Below are 17,195 nucleotides of genomic sequence, written 5' to 3' on the forward strand. Positions count from 1 at the left end.
ATAAACTCCTCCGTAACCTCCTCTGTAAACTCCTCTTTAATCTCCTTCGTAAACTCCTCTGTAATCTCCTCCGTAAACTCCTCTGTAACCTCCTCTGTAAACTCCTCTTTAATCTCCTCCGTAAACTCCTCTCTAAACTCCTCTGTAAACTCCTCTGTAAACTCCTCTGTAATTGAGGAATTCTTTCTTGGAAGTGTTTTCAACTGTAGTCCCTGCAGTTTTAAGAGCAATGCAACTACTGTTGATTTGCTTGTTTGAATGTGTCTGCAGCTTTTCCCCTGCAGCTTTTCAGTCCCACGTTTTAGTGCTCTGAATGATGACACGTTGTAGCACAGAAACATAGTCGTTTCAGCACCGATGTCCTAAAGGGAAAAACCCACAGCCGTTACCTCTCAGGCATCAGCCATTGTAACAGATACTAATAGATAGAGTGTTTACTGTGTGTCTGTTATCCAGGTATCTGGAGTTGGAGAGCAGTGGGCAGCGTAATGAGATCCGTCTCCACTACCACACCAGGGACCAGCGACAACACACTGAGGTGTTCCCCTACTCCCTGGCAGACGACCATTGGCACAAGCTGTCTGTGGCCGTCAGTGTCTCCCACGTGGTGCTGCACGTCGACTGTAACAGGTGAGTGTGGGCACTGGAGGGGGAGAGGGAGTTTAATGCTAATGTTTGCTGTTCATTTTTAGTGTTGATTTCACTTTGGTTTATTATTTACACTACCATTCAAAAGTCTGGGGTCACTTAGAAACGTCCTTGTTTTTGAAAGAAAATCTATTTTTTTGTCCATTAAAATAACATCAAATTGATCAGAAATACAGTGTAGACATTGTTAATGTTGTAAATGACTATTGTAGCTGGAAACGGCTGATTTTTAATAGAATATCTACATAGGTGTACAGAGGCCCATTATCAGCAACCATCACTCCTGTGTTCCAATGGCACGTTGTGTTAGCTAATCCAAGTTTATAATTTTAAAAGGCTAATTGATCATTAGAAAAACCTTTTGCATTTGTGCTGATTACAGTTTTTTACAATCGCTAGGACCCATTTCTCAATACTTAAGTCACTTTTTCAAAACTCTTCACACAGTTCTCCTAACTAACTTTCAGCTTGGCACAGCAGTTCATTTCACGTTCAAAATGCCCTAAAACTACCAGAACTCTTCATACACGTCTCAAATCAACTCTTCCATAACACTAGCAAAGGTTATCACCCAACAAGCACATGTTGTCGCTCATAAAACAATGACCTAAACAACACTAACAACAGGGAGCATTACACAATGTTTTCTCTACAAAACAAGAATGACACCTCTCTACTGTTTAGAATTCACTGTGGTATATGTTACAGGAATGTATCAGACATGATGCAATATGCTTCAATATGTTTTATGTCATTTTATGGCATTGAGTGATTCCAAAATACAATAATTTGTAGATACACCATCTACCGATACAGATACAGTAGCAATACTAGTCAACCCTGTCTTCTACATTTGGCCACAGGTTCTCATCCACGTCACATCTTATGTCATCTTGGGCAATACACCTAGAAAATAATATTTTGGCGTGCCTGGTCCATCCCTGGAAATCTTCTGCAGATATGTCCAGGCATCCAGCATTCATTACGTCCAGGAGGGACATTTGATCATGTGGATGGTGGTCATAAACCTTCCACCTCCATGAGGAAAATAATTCCTCTGTGGGGTTGAGGAATAGAGAGTAAGGAAGGAGGAAATGTGACATCATCCTGGGATGGGCTGCAAACCACTCTGTGACGGCACGGGAGTGGTGACATGCCACAATGTCCCATACAATTACAAATGTTTTCGCCTCACTGCAACCCTTTCCTCACCCGGCACAACCCTTCCATAGAGGTCACCCAGGAATGAAATGAGACGCTCTGTGTTGTATGGCCCAATTAGCGTTTTGTGTAACAGCAATCCATCAGAGGATACTGCTGCACACATTGTGATGTTGGCACCCCTCTGGCCCGGGACATCCACTGTGGCTCTTTTCCCAATCCCATTCCTTCCTCACCGCCGTGTTTTGGCCAAGTTGAAACCAGCCTCATCCACAAAGATGAATATGTGGGGTGTTTGTCTGGCTTCAATCTCCATGACTCTCTACAATAAATCCACAAGGCAACATAAGAGTTATTACGGTAGTTTACATTATACATTAAAACATGCCATTGTGTGTCTCTGCCTTGTTTGGTTTTGTTCAAAACCAGTTCTGTATTTTATAGTCATCTTACCTGGACTTACTGGTTCCTGAGTTGCTTGACTCGTTCAGAGTTCCTCTCGAAGGGGACAGTGTACAACTGCTTCATCCTGACTTGATGTTGTGTCAGGACTCTATAAATATTTGTTATGCTTACATTGTCTGCCAACACTCGTCCCAAATCTCTGTGAGTTTTATGCCATTGTTTCTGATGACCATATCAACGATGGCAGTTTCCTGCACAGCAGTGAAAGTCCTTCCTCTTCTGCCTGTAGGAGGTAACCGTTGGGTCCTAAGCAGAAATACAAAAACAATTACAATGTAACAGTGGTCCTCCTCAACTTCAACCGAAAAGGAGGAGTAGTGATGGAACCAAGGCGCAGCGGGTTGTGAACACATAATTTATTAAAGAAAACACGAAAACACGAACTTGACTAAAACTAACAAAACAACAAACGGTGTAGACAGACCTGGACGACGAACTCACATAAACACGAAGAACGCACGAACAGGGAAAATAGCCTACACATAAATGACGATGAACAAACAAACCGAACAGTCCCGTATGGTGCGACAAACACTGACACAGGAGACAACCACCCACAACGAACACTGTGAAACAACCTACCTAAATATGACTCTTAGAGGAACGCCAAACACCTGCCTCTAATTAAGAGCCATACCAGGCAACCCATAAACCAACATAGAAACAGAAAACATAGAATGCCCACCCAAACTCACGTCCTGACCAACTAACACATACAACAAACTAACAGAAATAGGTCAGGAACGTGACATACAATTACACACAAGTAGGTTTGGAGGCTTTGCTCAATTGACTTCTGTAATGTGCAGTTCAGTCAGATGCCCTTGCAGAATGCACATCTTACCTGTTGTTTTGCCGGACATGTCTCACAATAGATGCCACTGTTGAGCGTTGCAGATTTGGCTGCACTCTCAGACCAGCCTCTCTCATTGAAAGACCATGATTTATTACATGATCAATTATAGGAACCCTAATCTCATCTGAGACTACAGCTCTTGATCTTCCTCTCAGTCTTCTTCCACCACGCGTGCGTACTCCTCTCCCTCTGTCACGCCCTGACCTTAGTTCCTTTGTTATGTCTCTATTTTTGGTTTGGTCAGGGCGTGAGTTGGGGTGGGCATTCTATGTTTTTGTTCTATGTTTTATATTTCTATGTGTTTGGCCGAGTGTGGTTCTCAATCAGAGGCAGCTGTCTATCGTTGTCTCTGATTGAGAACCATACTTAGGTAGCCTCATCCAACCTGTGTTTTGTGGGTTGTTGTTTCCTGTTGTGTGTCTGCACCAGCCAGAACTGTTTCGGTCGTTATTCTTTGTTATTTTTGTTATTTCAGTGTCCATTTAATAAATATGGACACGTTCCACGCTGCACCTTGGTCCTCTCCTTCCAACAGCCGTTACACCCTCTCCCTCTCTCAGCCACTCTTCTTCCTCTGTCAGCCACTTCTCTATCTCTGGCTGGGTCCATGTTTACATTACAGTACAGTATTATTCCTAAGATGTCCCCTTTTGTATAGATGGTAATGAAATTGAAAGACTAACACCTGGGTAGGTGTTCAGCTACAATGGGAATCAGCTGTGGTTGGTCTAATTGTTTTGATAGTATTTCATTTTTTAGATTTAGAATATATTTCAATACGGTATTACTGTAGAAATGTAGCAAATTTATGTCTTATTCAATTTTGTGTTATTTTAGGTTTTGAACTTAAGTTTAACAGTTTTGAAAAGAGTATGTAAACATCTGCAAATTGGCCTGTAGGTACACAGAGTTTTGGTGGTGGTTGTGTCTGAGAGAAAAGAGTTCATGAAAATTGAAAGATGTAGTCAGTGAATGCATTTTGTTCCAAAGCAATGAAAAATGATCCATAGACTGCTGTTATGCTCACTGTGTGAAGAGTTTTGAAAAAGTGACCTAAGTTTTGAGAAATGGGTCCTAGCGATTGTAAAAAACTATAAAGAAGCAATAAAATATAAAACCGGCCTTCTTTAGACTAGTTGAGTATCTGGAGCATCAGCATTTGTGGGTTCGATTACAGGCTCAAAATGTCTAGAAACAAAGAACTTTCTTCTGAAACTAGTCAGTCTATTCTTGTTCTGAGAAATGAAGGCTATTCCATGCATTCCAGAATTTGCCAAGAAACTGAAGATCTCGTACAACACTGTGTACTACTCCCTTCACAGAGGAGTGGGAGGCCCTGGTGCACAACTGAGCAAGAGGACAAGTACATTAGAGTGTCTAGTTTGAGAAACAGACGCCTCACAAGTCCTCAACTGGCAGCTTCATTAAATATTACCCGCAAGACACCAGTCTCAACGTCAACAGTGAAGAGGCGACTCCGGGATGCTGACCTTCTAGGCAGAGTTGCAAAGAAAAAGACATATCTCAGACTGGAAAAGATTAAGATGGAGAAAAGAACACAGACACTGGACAGAGGAACTGCCTAGAAGGTCAGCATCCCGGAGTCGCCTCTTCACTGTTGATGTTGAGACTGGACAGAGGAACTCTGCCTAGAAGGTCAGCATCCCGGAGTCGCCTCTTCACTGTTGATGTTGAGACTGGTGTTCTCAAACTAGACACTCTAATGTACTTGTCCTAACGATCAATTAGCCTTTTAAAATGATAAACTTGTATTAGCTAACACAACGTGCCATTGGAACACAGGAGTGATGACTGCTGATGATGGGCCTCTGTGCACCTATGTAGATATTCCATGCAAAATCTGCCGTTTCCAGCTACAATAGCCATTTACAACATTAACGATGTCTACACCATATTTCTGATCAATTTGATGTTATTTTAATGGACAAAAAATTTGATTTTCTTTCAAAAACAAGGACATTTCTAAGTGACCCCAGACTTTTGAATGGTAGTGTACTTCACTTGCTTTGGCAATGTTAACATATGTTTCCCATGCCAATAAAGCACTTCAATTAAATTGAGAGCTACAGAGAGAGCAGAAAGGGTTGTCGTGAATGGAGTGAGAGAGAATACCTTTAGGGTACCAGTGCTTTACACTTCCAACACACCGACAGCATCACTGCGTTTTGGTCCACCAGAAAGACATTCATTTCCAATGAAACGCTGCGTTTGCCTTGCAGCACAGCGTTGCAGAGGCAGTTGCAGTGTGTTCTGTGTGGTGCATACGTTGGATTTACTGAACGTATGGGTCAAACTGTATCGGTAGACGGCTTGACAGAAACGGTAGCAGAAGGTTGATCTTTTGTTGCACATATCCAGATGATGCTGCGTATTATTTTGCACAATGACGCTGTCGGTGTGTTCGAAGCGTTAGGGATGCCAATGGTGAGCGGGATGTTGGAATGGAATGTAAAATACAAACACTGTGTCATCTATTTGAATGAGTAATAGTTAATGATGCTCTGTGTGTCACGTTCGTCGTAGTAATTATCGGACCAAGGTGCAGCGTGATATGGTTTCCACATGTTTATTAACTGAAACGCACAAACACAATAAAGAATGAACGAAACATGAAGACAATGGAGTGCTCACAGGCAACTACACATAAACAAGATGCCACAAACACAGGTGGGAAAAATAACTACTTAAATATGATCCCCAATTAGAGACAACGATTACATTTACATTTACCAGCTGCCTCTAATAGGGAATCATACAAAACACCAACACCAACAAAACTAGAACACAACATAGACATAGATATACTAGATCACCCCCTAGTCACGCCCTGACCTACTACACCATAGAGAAACAATGGCTCGGTGTCACGCTCTGACCGTAGATTGTTTTGTATGTTTCTATTTTTTGTTTGGTCAGGGTGTGATGTGGGTGGGCATTCTATGTTTGTATGTCTATGTTTTCTATTTCTATTGTGTTTGGCCTGGTATGATTCCCAATGAGAGGCAGCTGTCAATTGTTGTCTCTGATTGAGAACCATACTTAGGTAGCCTGTTTTCCCACTGTTAGTTGTGGGTGGTTATTTTCTGTTTAGTGTTGGTTGCACCTTGCAGAACTGTTTGTTTGTTGTTTTGTTGTTTTTGTTCATATTGATTAAACGTATTATGAATACTTACCACGCTGCACCTTGGTCCTCTTCTCCTTCTCCCGACGACAATCGTGACACAGTGTGTATAAACAGTATTCTATCCTCCAGTATGTTCTGTGTATAAACAGTATTCTATCCTCCAGTATGTTCTGTGTATAAACAGTATTCTATCCTCCAGTATGTTCTGTGTATAAACAGTATTCTATCCTCCAGTATGTTCTGTGTATAAACAGTATTCTATCCTCCAGTATGTTCTGTGTATAAACAGTATTCTATCCTCCAGTATGTTCTGTGTATAAACAGTATTCTATCCTCCAGTATGTTCTGTGTATAAACAGTATTCTATCCTCCAGTATGTTCTGTGTATAAACAGTATTCTATCCTCCAGTATGTTCTGTGTATAAACAGTATTCTATCCTCCAGTATGTTCTGTGTATAAACAGTATAGTATCACCTTGTATTCCTCTTGTCCTCTAGGATCTATGAGAGGGTGATAGAGAACCCGTCTATGGACATTCCCTCTGACACCACCGTCTGGCTCGGACAGAGGAACCACGCCCATGGATACTTCAAGGTATGTTGTAGGGATTCTTATTTTCCTGAAAATCTACCAAGTTTCAATACCGAGAAAAATGTATCCACAGAGTCCTGGGAATTACCGCAAAAATTGGAAGTGCCCATTCAAAGAGTTTAAAACCAAGATATGGTCACTATGCCAGGGTTCTCCCCCCAGTCCAGAGCAGTCTGAAAGGTACAGAACAGCAGCAGGCTCAGGTCAGAGGTCAGTAGTCCAGAGCAGTCTGAAAGGTACAGAACAGCAGCAGGCTCAGGGCAGAGGTCAGTAGTCCAGAGCAGTCTGAAAGGTACAGAACAGCAGCAGGCTCAGGGCAGAGGTCAGTAGTCCAGAGCAGTCTGAAAGGTACAGAACAGCAGCAGGCTCAGGGCAGAGGTCAGTAGTCCAGAGCAGTCTGAAAGGTACAGAACAGCAGCAGGCTCAGGGCAGAGGTCAGTAGTCCAGGGTGGTGTGACAAGGTACAGAACAGCAGGCAGGTGGAGACAAGCACAAAGACAGGAGAAAAAGATCAAGGTGCGACACACAAAGCCTTTCATCACATCAGTTTTCGGAACAGTGGATCCATCATCTCCAAAACACACAGCTGGTTCTGTACCTCTGTCTCATCAGCTTCTAGTGATTCCAACTGTCAGGTAGCTGGTTCTGTACCTCTGTCTCATCAGCTTCTAGTGATTCCAACTGTCAGGTAGCTGGTTCTGTACCTCTGTCTCATCAGCTTCTAGTGATTCCAACTGTCAGGTAGCTGGTTCTGTACCTCTGTCTCATCAGCTTCTAGTGATTCCAACTGTCAGGTAGCTGGTTCTGTACTTCTGTCTCATCAGCTTCTAGTGATTCCAACTGTCAGGTAGCTGGTTCTGTACCTCTGTCTCATCAGCTTCTAAGGTTTCCAACTGTCAGCTAACGTCACACACTCATGGAGCTCAGCTAGGCTAACTCATCCTGCATAGATATGATCTGAGGTCAACCTCTCCCACTCTCTCTCTCTTTCTCCTTCCTTTCTCTCTCTGTTATTCTGTCTCAAACTCTCTCCCCTTCTCCCTTTCTCTCCCTCTCTCCCCTTCTCGCTTTCTCTCCCTCTCTCCCCTTCTACCTTTCTCTCCCTCCTCCCGTCTCTCACTGTCTCTACAGGGTATAATGCAGGATGTTCAGCTGGTCGTCATGCCTCAAGGCTACATCTCCCAGTGTCCAGACCTCAACCGCAGTAAGAGAACAGTTACATTTAGTACCTATAAAAGTCTGGAACCTCTGAAGTTAACATGCTGACATGTACATTATTGTACAGCCATTATAAAAGTCTGGAACCTCTGAAGTTAACATGCTGACATGTACATTATTGTACAGCCACTATAAAAGTCTGGAACCTCTGAAGTTAACATGCTGACATGTACATTATTGTACAGCCATTATAAAAGTCTGGAACCTCTGAAGTTAACATGCTGACATGTACATTATTGTACAGCCACTATAAAAGTCTGGAACCTCTGAAGTTAACATGCTGACATGTACATTATTGTACAGCCACTATAAAAGTCTGGAACCTCTGAAGTTAACATGCTGACATGTACATTGTTGTACAGCCACTATAAAAGTCTGGAAACTCTGCATCTAAAATGAGATGCCCACAAAAGGCAACATCAGCTACACATGCAGTTACAGTATAGCTCTAATATGCTTGCCAGTAAAGTTACATGGACATTGACAATGGAACTATCATTCCAACATTACATTACCATGACTCACCTGTGTTTTAGCTTGCCCCACCTGCAATGACTTCCATGGGCTGGTACAGAAGATCATGGAGCTGCAGGATGTCTTAGCCAAGACCTCCAGCAAGGTACTATAGCATAAGACAATGGGTGCCTCAATCGTCTACAGTGGTTTCCTCTCCTTGTCTTCTTTCCTTCATCTGCATTGATCTGAATGGGAGAGGAGAGGAGAGGAAGCCACTTGAAAACGATTGAGATTCACCCTCTGTTGTGTCTCTCTGGTCGACATGCTAGCTGTTCTTACAAGTCCTACGTTGTGTAATGTACAGTAGAGTAGTGTAGAGTAATGGTGTAGCTGTGGACAGCTGCTCAGCCGTGTACACCACCGTCTGATGCTCTGTCAGTGTACAAGGCATAAGTGTATGAATCATTCACACAGACGGTAAGTGAGGGAACATCCATTTACGGTTCTTTACTACAGCGCATGGAGCATCTCTGTCACCATGTGGTTTACTGGGCTCTGGTTCCCTTGTCCTGCAACACTGGGTTGTTGAAGAAATGACTCGTTAAAAAGCAGACCGTAACAATGGGCTATTGACCCCAAACAATGTGTGTGCGCACATACTGTAGAGTGACACACACACACACACACACACACACACACACACACACACACACACACACACACACACACACACACACACACACACACACACACACACACACACACACACACACACACACACACACACACACACACACACACACACAGTAACTCTGTATGTTTGTTTTGGTGTGTGTACAGCTGTCGCGTGCGGAGGAGAAGATGCAGGGTCTGGATGGTTGTTACTGTGAGAGGAGCTGCAGTATGAATGGAGTGCTGTACAGGGAGGACGAGGGATGGACAGACGGATGCAGGAACTGTTCCTGCTATGTAAGAATTTTTTATATTTTATTGTATTTATTATCATTTCTTTTTTTTACCTTTATTTAGCTAGGCAAGTCAGTTAAGAACAAATTCTTATTTACAATGATGGCCTACTATAACATACTATACCAGCCTATAACAGGCTATAACAGGTTATAACACACTATAACAGACTATAACAGACTATAACAGGTTATAACACACTATAACAGACTATAACAGGTTATAACAGACTATAACAGGTTATAATAGACTATAACAGACTATAATATACTATAACAGACTATAACAGACTATAACAGACTATAATATACTATAACAGACTATAATATACTATAACAGACTATAACAGACTATAACAGACTATAACAGACTATAACAGACTATAACAGACTATAACAGGTTATAACAGACTATAACAGACTATAATATACTATAACAGACTATAACAGACTATAACAGACTATAATATACTATAACAGACTATAACAGACTATAACAGACTATAACAGGTTATCTTCTTGACGCACGGATCCCGTTACCGGGATCATTTATCAACAACAACCGCTAAACTGCAGAATATTTATAATCATGAAATCACAAGTGAAATATACCAAAACACAGCTTAGCTTGTTGTTAATCCACCTATCGTGTCAGATTTTGAAAATATGCTTTACAGCGAAAGCAATCCAAGCGTTTGTGAGTTTATCAATCACTAGACAAAACACTAAGAACAGCTAGCCTTAAATTAGCTTGGTCACAATCCAACAGGTCCCAGACATGCTCAATGGATTGAGATCCGGGCTCTTCTCTGGCCATGGCAGAACACTGGCATTCCTTTCTTGCAGGAAATCACTCACAGAACGAACAGTATGGCTGGTGGCATTGTCATGCTGGAGGGTCATGTCAGGTTGAGCCTGCAGGAAGGGTACCACATGAGGGAGGAGGATGTCTTCCCTGTAACACACAGCGTTGAGAGTGCCTGCAATGACAACAAGCTCAGTCTTGATGCTGTGACATACCGCCCTAGACCATGACGGACCCTCCACCTCCAAATCGATCCTGCTCCAGTGTACAGGCCTCGGTGTAACGTTCATTCCTTCGACGATAAAAGCAAATCTGACCATCACCCCTGGTGAGAGAAAACCGCGACTCATCAGAGAAGAGCACTTTTTGCCAGTCCTGTCAGGTCCAGCGACGGTGGGTTTGTGCCCATAGGCGACGTTGTTGCCGGTGATGTCTGGTGAGGACCTGCCTTACAACAGGCCTACAAGCTCTCAGTCCAGCCTCTCTCAGCCTATTGTGGACAGTCTGAGCGCTGATGGAGGGATTGTCCGTTCCTGGTGTAACTCGGGCAGTTGTTGTTGCCATCCTGTACCTGTCCCGCAGGTGTGATGTTCGGCTGTACCGATCCTGTGCAAATGTTGTTACAAGTGGTCTGCCACAGCGAGGACGATCAGCTGTCCATCCTGTCTCCCTGTAGCGCTGTCTTAGGCGGTTCACAGTACGGAAATTGCAATTTTTTGGCCTGGCCACATCTGCAGTCCTCATGCCTCTTTGCAGCATGCCTAAGGCACGTTCACGCAGATGAGCAGGGACCCTCTGTGTTTTTCACAGTCAGTAGAAATGCCTCTTTAACATCTTAAGTTTTCATAACTGTGACCTTAATTGCCTACCGCCTGTAATCTGCTAGTGTCTTAGCGACCGTTCCACAGGTGCATTTTCATTAATTGTTTATGGTTTATTGAACAAGCATGGGAAACAGTGTTTAACCCCTTTACAATGAAGAACTGTGAAGTTATTTGGATTTTTATGAATTATCTTTGAAAGACAGGGTCCTGAAAAAGGGACATTTCTATCCTTGCTGAGTTTTGATGGTCATACTAATAACATCTGTTTTGTCTCATTCCTTTAGAATGGTACAGTCCAGTGTGAGAGCATCTCGTGCCCCCCTCCCCAGTGTCCCCCTGACTCCGCCCCTGCCTATGTGCCAGGCACGTGCTGCAAAGAGTGTCAGCGTGAGTAACAACACTTACCCTTCTCATGCCATGTTCTTCTCATGTCTGCACAAATCAGTCCTCCTGTTCTTTCTCTAACATTCTCTCTCACCCTCACCCTCGCCCTCTCTCTCTCTCTCTCTCTCTCTCTCTCTCTCTCTCTCTCTCTCTCTCTCTCTCTCTCTCTCTCTCTCTCTCTCTCTCTCTCTCTCTCTCTCTCTCATTCTCGCCCTCTCTCTCTATCTATCTCTCCCTTTCTCTCTCTCCATTCTGTTCCCTCCTTCTCTATCTCTCTCTCTGTCATTCCTCCCCATCCCTCAGCCCACAGTGTGAAGCACACAATCATAAAGACTTGTCTTAATAACTGACCACATCTCCGCGTTGCTAGGATACTCCCGCCACGTACACAGCACTCAATGCCTTCACATATACATCAATAATTCAAGGCCAGTCTTTAAAGCCTGCTGCTATCTGGAGCCAGTGTTAATATGAAACCCATTTAAGCTGTGTGTAACACGCTACTGTACCTTGCTCCCAATGTTAAAAGGGACTAGGAATAACTAAAAACGGTGTGTGTGCATGTGTGCATTTGTGTGTGTGTGTCCATAGCTGTGTGTCTGTTCAGAGGACGGGTGTATGTGGAAGGGGACTTGAAGAGTGTGAGGGATTCATCTGGAAACTGTTTACTGTTTGAGTGTCAGGTAAGTCCAATACACTCCACATGTCTACACACTCTTAGCTTGCAATGACTACAGAACACACCTGCACTCAACACACCATGATAATCCCTATAGAGACAACACACCATGATAATCCCTATAGAGACAACACACCATGATAATCCCTATAGAGACAACACACCATGATAATCCTTATAGAGACAACACACCATGATAATCCTTATAGAGACAACACACCATGATAATCCCTATAGTAATCCCTATAGAGACAACACACCATGATAATCCCTATAGAGACAACACACCATGATAATCCCTATAGAGACAACACACCATGATAATCCCTATAGAGACAACACACCATGATAATCCCTATAGAGACAACATACCATGATAATCCCTATAGAGACAACACACCATGATAATCCCTATAGAGACAACACACCATGATAATCCCTATAGAGACAACACACCATGATAATCCCTATAGAGACAACACACCATGATAATCCTTATAGAGACAACACACCATGATAATCCTTATAGAGACAACACACCATGATAATCCCTATAGTAATCCCTATAGAGACAACACACCATGATAATCCCTATAGAGACAACACACCATGATAATCCCTATAGAGACAACACACCATGATAATCCCTATAGAGACAACACACCATGATAATCCCTATAGAGACAACACACCATGATAATCCCTATAGAGACAACACACCATGATAATCCTTATAGAGACAACACACCATGATAATCCCTATAGAGACAACACACCATGAGAATCCCTATAGAGACAACACACCATGATAATCCCTATAGAGACAACACACCATGATAATCCCTATAGAGACAACACACCATGATAATCCCTATAGAGACAACACACCATGATAATCCTTATAGAGACAACACACCATGATAATCCCTATAGAGACAACACACCATGATAATCCTTATAGAGACAACACACCATGATAATCCCTATAGAGACAACACACCATGATAATCCTTATAGAGACAACACACCATGATAATCCTTATAGAGACAACACACCATGATAATCCCTATAGAGAAAACACACCATGATAATCCTTATAGAGACAACACACCATGATAATCCATATAGAGACAACACACCATGATAATCCCTATAGAGACAACACACCATGATAATCCTTATAGAGACAACACACCATGATAATCCTTATGGAGACAACACACCATGATAATCCTTATAGAGACAACACACCATGATAATCCCTATAGAGACAACACACCATGATAATCCCTATAGAGAAAACACACCATGATAATCCTTATAGAGACAACACACCATGATAATCCTTATAGAGACAACACACCATGATAATCCTTATAGAGACAACACACCATGATAATCCCTATAGAGACAACACACCATGATAATCCCTATAGAGACAACACACCATGATAATCCTTATAGAGACAACACACCATGATAATCCTTATAGAGACAACACACCATGATAATCCTTATAGAGACAACACACCATGATAATCCTTATAGAGACAACACACCATTAGAATCCCTATAGAGACAACATACCATGATAATCCCTATAGAGACCAATCTGATTCCATGCTTCAAGACTGCTTCGATCACGTGGATTGGGATATGTTCCGCATTGCGCCCAACAACAACATTGACGAATACGCTGATTCGGTGAGCGAGTTCATTAGAAAGTGCATCGGCGATGTCGTACCCACAGCAACTATTAAAACATTCCCAAACCAGAAACCATGGATTGATGGCAGCATTCGCGCAGAACTGAAAGCGCGAACCACTGCTTTTAACCAGAGCAAGGGGACCGGAAACATGACCGAATACAAACAGTGTAGCTATTCCCTTCGCAAGGCAATCAAACAAGCGAAGTGCCAGTATAGAGACAAAGTAGAGTTGCAATTCAACGGCTCAAACACAAGACGTATGTGGCAGGGTCTACAGTCAATCACGGATTACAAAAAGAAAACCGTAACTGTGACTATAGACACGTCTCACAGAACAGAACAGCTTGACTATAGACACGTCTCACAGAACAGCTTGACTATAGACACGTCTCACAGATCAGCTTGACTATAGACACGTCTCACAGAACAGCTTGACTATGGACACGTCTCACAGAACAGCTTGACTATAGACACGTCTCACAGAACAGCTTGACTATAGACACGTCTCACAGAACAGCTTGTCTATAGACACGTCTCACAGAACAGCTTGACTATAGACACGTCTCACTGAACTGCTTGATTATAGACACGTCTCACAGAACAGCTTGACTATAGACACGTCTCACAGAACAGAACAGCTTGACTATAGACACGTCTCACAGAACAGCTTGACTATAGACACGTCTCACAGAACAGAACAGCTTGACTATAGACACGTCTCACTGAACAGCTTGACTATAGACACGTCTCACAGAACAGAACAGCTTGACTATAGACACGTCTCACAGAACAGAACAGCTTGAATATAGACACGTCTCACAGAACAGAACAGCTTGACTATAGACACGTCTCACAGATCAGCTTGACTATAGACACGTCTCACAGAACAGCTTGACTATAGACACGTCTCACAGAACAGCTTGACTATAGACAGGTTGAAAATCAGCAAACCCAAGAGATGTATTTATTTTATGAAACTAAAGCTTTCATGGCTGTCAAATAGATAAATTAACCAAATAAATATAATATATATTAGCATCTAATATAATGGTCTATTGTTGTTAGAAGTGGGATGTCCATGTCTAAAGCAGAGAAGATGGATTTTGACAGAGATGTTACTGTACGCACCTGTGGTGTCATGGTTTTACAGGAGCACAGTATGCAGAGGGTGGAGAACGCTCCCTGTCCTGAACTGACCTGCCCTGAGTCTGAACACATCACCCTTACAGACCGCTGCTGCAAGGTCTGCAGAGGTAGGTCTGGAACACACACACACACACACACACACGCACACACACACACACACACACACACACACACACACACACACACACACACACACACACACACACACACACACACACACACACACACACACACACACACACACACACACACACACACACACACACACACACACACACACACACAGATTCTAGGAGTGGTAGTGAGGTAGTGTTGATGCTCTGTGTAACAGATAAGGGAGAATAGATATTAAAAGTCGGTCCGCTACTTTTAGTGCACTACTTTTTACCTCAGCCGTATGTGCCCTGGTCAAAAGTAGTGCGCTATAAAGGGAAATAGGCGATTTGGAACTCCCTCATGATATTACCCACATACACACTAGACGTGGTCAGCACACAGCCATGCATCTCTGTGACAGCAACACATGCTGTTCTATTCCAGTTTCCACCAGGCCTGAACAACATGTTACTGGCCAGTGTTTTTACAGCTAATGCCGGTTTGCCTGAGGCTGATACCGTGCAGTTGTTTGTACACATGCATATACACACACTCTCAGTCAAATGCACACATGTGCACATACACGGACACACACGGGTAAATAGTGCCAGACATGCACTCAAACATATTCAGTTGGCCTTGATGTCATTGTTGTTTTCTGTTTTCCTTTGTCTTTGTCTTCTTTCTCTTTTGTTCATGTTGTTGGTTGTTGGTGCATGGGGTGGGTCTTGTGGGTGGGGAGTGGAATAATAAATAAATAAATATTATTATTATTATTATTTGTATTAGATTTTCTCGGAAGGGGGGGTCTCAGATGGTTACGGGGCAGCTCTTGGGGAACTGTGGGGGGGAGCTTGGAGGGCTGGGGGTTGAGAACTTGGAGGGCTGGGGGTTGAGAGCTTGGAGGGCTGGGGGTTGGGAGCTTGGAGGGCTGGGGGTTGAGAGCTTGGAGGGCTGGGGGTGGGGAGCTTGGAGGGCTGGGGGTGGGGAGCTTGGAGGGCTGGGGGTTGGGAGCTTGGAGGGCTGGGGGTTGGGAGCTTGGAGGGCTGGGGGTTGGGAGCTTGGAGGGCTGGGGGTTGAGAACTTGGAGGGCTGGCGGTTGAGAGCTTGGAGGGCTGGGGGTTGGGAGCTTGGAGGGCTGGGGGTTGAGAGCTTGGAGGGCTGGGGGTGGGGAGCTTGGAGGGCTGGGGGTGGGGAGCTTGGAGGGCTGGGGGTTGGGAGCTTGGAGGGCTGGGGGTTGGGAGCTTGGAGGGCTGGGGGTTGGGAGCTTGGAGGGCTGGGGGTTGAGAACTTGGAGGGCTGGCGGTTGAGAGCTTGGAGGGCTGGGGGTTGGGAGCTTGGAGGGCTGGGGGTTGGGAGCTCGGAGGGCTGGGGGTTGGGAGCTTGGAGGGCTGGCGGTTGAGAACTTGGAGGGCTGGGGGTTGGGAGCTCGGAGGGCTGGGGGTTGAGAACTTGGAGGGCTGGCGGTTGAGAACTTGGAGGGCTGGGGGTTGGGAGCTCGGAGGGCTGGGGGTTGAGAGCTTGGAGGGCTGGGGGTTGGGAGCTCGGAGGGCTGGGGGTTGGGAGCTCGGAGGGCTGGGGGTTGGGAGCTCGGAGGGCTGGGGGTTGGGAGCTCGGAGGGCTGGGGGTTGGGAGCTTGGAGGGCTGGCGGTTGGGAGCTCGGAGGGCTGGGGGTTGGGAGCTTGGAGGGCTGGGGGTTGAGAGCTTGGGCCAGTGCCTGATGGATCGCTGGTTCAGGTCCCCGTTTTTTGATCTGTCAACGTGCCCTTGAGCAGGGCTTTGACCCTGGTTGCTTCTGTGTGTGTCGCTCTGGATGGGAGTCTGTTAGGTGACTAATGTGATGTAGTTGTTGAGCTGCTTCACTGTAATTATATTGTATGTTTAAAACATTCAATAATATATTGTAATAAATAAAGACAGCATGTTAATGTTCTCTGATGAAGTCTTGTTTCCTCCTGACCCGTATTCCTGCAGAGTGAACTGTGGTTTCAGCCATACAAACCTGTTGTTCTGTCTATCTAGTTATATGTCTATGGCCAGGGGCG

General features: G+C 44.1%; 1 protein-coding gene across 2 annotated transcripts in view; it reads left to right on the plus strand.

Moving 5' to 3' along the window:
* Positions 1-17,195, plus strand: part of nell2b (neural EGFL like 2b) — a 128,459-nt gene that overhangs the window by 24,667 nt on the left and 86,597 nt on the right. For both annotated transcript variants that reach the window (XM_055937298.1, XM_055937299.1), the window contains 8 exons: positions 457-630; positions 6,774-6,870; positions 7,999-8,071; positions 8,622-8,704; positions 9,382-9,510; positions 11,420-11,522; positions 12,111-12,202; positions 15,059-15,161. In XM_055937298.1, coding sequence (XP_055793273.1) covers positions 457-630; positions 6,774-6,870; positions 7,999-8,071; positions 8,622-8,704; positions 9,382-9,510; positions 11,420-11,522; positions 12,111-12,202; positions 15,059-15,161 — 854 coding nt within the window. The remainder of the gene's footprint in view (positions 1-456; positions 631-6,773; positions 6,871-7,998; positions 8,072-8,621; positions 8,705-9,381; positions 9,511-11,419; positions 11,523-12,110; positions 12,203-15,058; positions 15,162-17,195) is intronic.

Source organism: Salvelinus fontinalis, chromosome 11 (genome assembly GCF_029448725.1).
Source record: "Salvelinus fontinalis isolate EN_2023a chromosome 11, ASM2944872v1, whole genome shotgun sequence".
In the NCBI taxonomy this organism is placed as follows: domain Eukaryota; kingdom Metazoa; phylum Chordata; class Actinopteri; order Salmoniformes; family Salmonidae; genus Salvelinus; species Salvelinus fontinalis.